Raw genomic sequence first — 5,000 nt, 5'->3', positions numbered from 1 at the left:
CCGTGAAAATCGGAAAAGGACGACCGGTAGGCTCACACACACACACAGAGGGAAAATGGAAAAACTTTTTGCCATTATTGGTGGCAATTTTTTATTTCTTATGCTTGAGATCGATTTTCATCGATTTTCAAACTTCTGCCGACGATCTGAGGGGGGAGGGGTACCGCTTGGTGGTAGTTATTTAATTTTGCTCGTCAACTGGTATCGCGTTCGTTAATGCGCTTTTTTGGTTTTATTTTTTTTTTCGGAACAGATTGTTCCTGCCAGCGTTCACGTGTCCGCCATTGTCGCGGTCGGTTGCTAGTCAGGTTTTAGTTGGCAAAACTGACATCGATACATGGCGTAATGGCAAATGCATTAGGCCACATCACTCACTCCTGACGTGTTCCTTCCACTTCTGTCCGTCTGTTTGTCGCGCTCTGCCGCGGCATGCGCACACGTCGCACTCGTACTTGGAAATCGAACGGAAAATGGAAGAAAAAAAGGGAAATGGCTTACAAAATGGTTCTCTCAAATGTTAATGTCCACCTTAAGATTTTATTTTATTTTTTATTTTATTCGATTTTATTCGATTTTCGTCCGTAAATAAGGCATTTTCCATCGCAAAAGGCATGCTTGGTATTTTTCTAGAAGGTTTATAAATCGAAATAATATTTACTGCAAAGTAGGCTTTTACTTTTGTCATCGACTCATGATCGATCATTTCTGACTTAAACATTTATCAAAAATTTGTTACCGAGCCAATCAAGCTGAAAGCTGCTAAAACTGAAAGACGCATGTAAAACCTTCTAGAAAAACACAACACTTACTCATTGCGAGAGAAAATGACGAAGTTACAGACGAAAATCTTAGAAAAACTAACGCTGGGCTTTAACATATTCCGGTCTCTGTATGCTCATGTCCTTTTTTTCACAAAACTCAAACTCAGTAGAGAAACGTTACACAATCATTGCTTGTTTGTGCCCGTTACACTCTACTACAAACACTCATAATTTATAACTATTTGTTCTGCCATACGTTATACTTTCACTTAAAACAAAGATACAATTTGTTTTGAAATCAACTCCAATCCGGAGGTAAAAAGAGAACCGAGCTACAAAAAAAACCACACAACGTTCCCACAACGTTCCAGGAATCGACTCATGAATACACAACGAACGGTTACGAATAGGGTTTGCAATATGAAAAAAAACACAATCACAAACCCAACCACAAGCCCTGCGCCTCCCCCGGGGACTCGCTTACGCTTCTCCTTGGTCTCGTCGCGCACGTGGAGCACGTGTCTCTCTTTCGGTTTTTTGCCCCTTTTTGCTACACCTCGATTGGCCAACCCTCCTCTGTGTCTGTGTCAATCTGTGCGTGAAGAGTGAAGGTACGAAGGTAAATTGACTACCGGCGGTACGACTACCAACGGACACAGACTGTGTCTGTGTGTGGATAATGAAACATTGAAGCGAAAGCGAAAGGAAACCAGAGTGAGGATGGGAAGGACGCATGCAAGCGGGGCTTCTGACCGGGCGGATCCTGGCGTTGGTTGATACACTCCTGACCTGAGAGTGCTCGGTGGTACTGTTTGCTAGACAAAGCTTTCCTCCTCCATCCTCTAACGCTCAAGTGTTTGTCTTAGGCGTTGTGCCGAAGCCGAGGCTTAAAACAAAACAACCAACAAACGAACGAAGGAAGGAACGAACACTAACGTAGAATGGTGGTTCCCTGTACTCCTTACTCTTCACCTAATGGCTACGGCCAGGGTTCGTTCGTTTTGATATTTACTCTCCCGTAGCTAGGGAAGGACGTTCCACGGTTGACGGATTGCGTATTGCGAATGCAAAGAAGGATTCCGCACCGTGCGACCCTTCTGCACGTTGCTACTGGATAGTACTGGATGGTATCAAAGCCACAGGACCCACCATCACCATCACCAGCAGACAGTTCAGGCTGGATTCACACCTTCCCAATGCCACAACACACAGAACAGAGCTCTATTTGTTTGTTCGCTTTGTTCGTGCTAGTGAAACCAGGTTTCTCGGTTTAGTGTCTCTCTGTTAACGCTGGATGTGGATGAACCTTGGTGGCTAATTGGAACTCGAGAGGTCCTTTGTGGGACATCTCCTCCCTGCAACTGTTGCCTACTCGATGAACAGATACTTTTCGTTAATTACCTGACCTGGTCCCCTGCCAGGGGTAAGCAACATTCACAGAGTACGTAACCTCCATTCCTTTGGCCACACAACACAGTCTCACAGGAAGTCTGCGCTTATCTCCCGAGCCCGAGTCTAATTGCCCCAACCCTCTAACGCTCTAATGGTTGTGTCCGGTTTCATTGGCGGGGATGTGTTGGCTCAGATGCTTAAGTGAATCGACGATACTGGACACTAGCCACTACAGGTGTGAAGTAGCGGCCTGTCTCAATCCTCAAGCCCAGTGCCAATTAGTCCGACAAAGACATGATGGAAGACCACAGAATGCACTCTCAATCACTCACTGACTGATGGCTCTTGTTCCGTTTTTCCAAACCAAACCACTCATTTTCACAGCTAATTACCCCGACACGTTCGCTTGTACTGTGCGCCGAGTCACGCCGCGAGATGGAGGACTGGCTGCAGGCACTGAAGGTGGCCTCGGCCCGGGAGTTCTTCGAGCCCGGACCACCGGATCAGCACGACTTCCTGTCGGGTCACCATCACTGGTAAGTCGCACCGACGCACACACACACACATCTCTTCATCTTCGTCTTTTGTTGCCCCACGGCCTAATGTCCTACTCTGCGCGTGCTTTATAGGTACGCGACGTCCCATGCACGGCCAACGTACTGCAACGTGTGCCGGGAGGCACTGTCCGGTGTGACGTCCCACGGTTTGTCCTGTGAGGTGTGCAAGTGTAAGGTGCACAAGCGGTGCGCCGCGAAGGCCATCTCCAACTGCAAATGGACAACGCTGGCCAGCGTCGGCAAGGATATCATCGAGGATGTCGATGGAGTAAGTAACGCAAAACGGTCTAATTCTTGGTGCACCAGCAATTCTGTCTTGCTTCGACCTCTCGCTCCGGTCTCTCTGCTCCACAGAACATCGTGATGCCGCACCAGTGGATGGAGGGCAATCTGCCGGTTTCGTCCAAGTGTATCGTGTGCGATAAGACGTGCGGTTCGGTGCTGCGGCTCCAGGATTGGCGGTGCCTGTGGTGCCGCTCGACCGTCCATACGGCCTGCCGCCCGAACGCACCGAACGCCTGCCCACTCGGACCGGCCCGCGTCTCGATGGTACCGCCGACCTCGCTGCATTCGATCGGACTGGACGAGGCGTGGGATGTGTGCAAACCGCACGGTAGCTTCTCACCGCTGCTCGTCTTCGTCAACTCCAAGTCGGGCGATAATCAGGGCGTGAAGTTTCTGCGGCGCTTCAAGCAACTCCTCAATCCGGCCCAAGTGTTCGATCTCATCTCGAGTGGACCCGGTCTCGGGCTGCGCCTGTTCCGGCACTTCGATCCCTTCCGCATACTGATCTGCTCCGGCGATGGTTCCGTCGGTTGGGTGCTCAGTGAGATCGATCACTTGAAGATGCAAGTAAGTAGCTCGGACTCGGGCGTCAAATCGGCGTGACCTTTGCGATTGCCCATAAACCGGGACTCCATGAGGTCGGAATGTACATAGGGTGTCGAATGCTTGCGGAGTGCTGAAGTGCTGAAGTGCTTTTAGCTCAGTGAGCCGTGTACGATACGATACGAGGGCATGCATTGCACACCGGGATAGCAATCCATTCCAGGCAGGGGCGAAAGGAAGGGCCATAAATTCATAATACAACCGACGACGACTACTACGATGACCACGACGACGTCCTGCACCTCTCTCACTAGCTGTAAGGAACTATAGCTGGCCAACCGAACCCAACGATGTATCGTCGATTATTCGTTCTCGTTCTCATATATTTCACTCGGTCTCATAAACATCGCTCGCTACCGGCAACCGGCCTTCCGTGATATTACTTCCGTTACGATGTTACAGCAAAAACAAAAAAAAACTGGACCTAAAAATCCTGCCCGTTTCGCGTTCCAACCTTTCGTTCCCGGACGTCCCGGACGGGGATACGGCAGAAAGCGAATGAAAATACCAAACATGCAAAATGAACGACACGGCGGATATGAATCGGCCTTCTGTGCCTGCCGCTGGCTACACTGGGGAGGGTCGTGTTCGTTTTGTCGCTCGCTCGCTCGCTCCCAGGAAATGAGCACCTCACCACCATACACCCTAGGACGGTGATGAGCAAACGTCAAAACTGTCCTCATGGAGCAAGGATTACCATCCAAGGACCAGAAAAGGAAAGGAAGTGGAGCATACACGGGGTACGGCCGGGTAGGATGAATGTTAGGATTACATGAGGTACAATGGTGTTCCCTTCCTTTCCGGTTCTACGATTTACGCGTGACATTTCCAACATGGACGTGGGCCATGTTTCGGGGAGGAGGGCGCGAGAGCGCTGATTAAGGAGGAAGTCAGGTTTGTTTCCGAAGTTCAAAGAACTTTTGTGGACAAAGAAGACAAAAAGAGAGAACGGGGAAGGGAATGTGATGATTACAAGAACACCGTCGTTAGAAAGGGGCTTCCACAGAAGTCTGAGAAGAACCGGTTCACAACAGTTCCTTCAGATGTGACATAGTGGGACCGAGAAAGGGGGCAGGGGGGCTCTATATCTTCGAAATATCCTCCCGTTACACAGGCCCCCGAGGCCAACACCGCCCGGTACAGGATCCCTGGTCGAGATGAACAGATGACAATGCTCATGCTCCCGGCGTCATGTGTTCCGATTGCTTTGCTACGGAATGGTCTCCGGTGGAGGTTGAGCAGCTGAAATGATTTTCTACATTTTCCCAGGAGATGCTCCCGGTTGTGTTGTATCCGGTGTTGAACTCCTGGAGGTGCTTGAGAGTGTTTCCGCTCGCTACCGTTCTTGTCGCCCCAACCCCTCGCTCGATACAATAGACCGCCACACAAGCCAAAAGTCAAT

General features: G+C 49.9%; 1 protein-coding gene across 2 annotated transcripts in view; it reads left to right on the top strand.

Moving 5' to 3' along the window:
• The window catches only part of LOC125959840 (diacylglycerol kinase eta), a 47,038-nt gene that overhangs the window by 34,611 nt on the left and 7,427 nt on the right, over positions 1-5,000 (top strand). For both annotated transcript variants that reach the window (XM_049692802.1, XM_049692803.1), the window contains 3 exons: positions 2,538-2,689; positions 2,783-2,978; positions 3,065-3,562. In XM_049692802.1, the coding sequence (XP_049548759.1) occupies positions 2,538-2,689; positions 2,783-2,978; positions 3,065-3,562 (846 nt within the window). The remainder of the gene's footprint in view (positions 1-2,537; positions 2,690-2,782; positions 2,979-3,064; positions 3,563-5,000) is intronic.

The sequence above is a fragment of the Anopheles darlingi genome, chromosome 2, assembly GCF_943734745.1.
Source record: "Anopheles darlingi chromosome 2, idAnoDarlMG_H_01, whole genome shotgun sequence".
Lineage (NCBI taxonomy): Eukaryota > Metazoa > Arthropoda > Insecta > Diptera > Culicidae > Anopheles > Anopheles darlingi.
The sequence above is the reverse complement of the archived record's forward strand: the minus strand, read 5'-3'. Positions and strand labels throughout refer to the sequence as shown.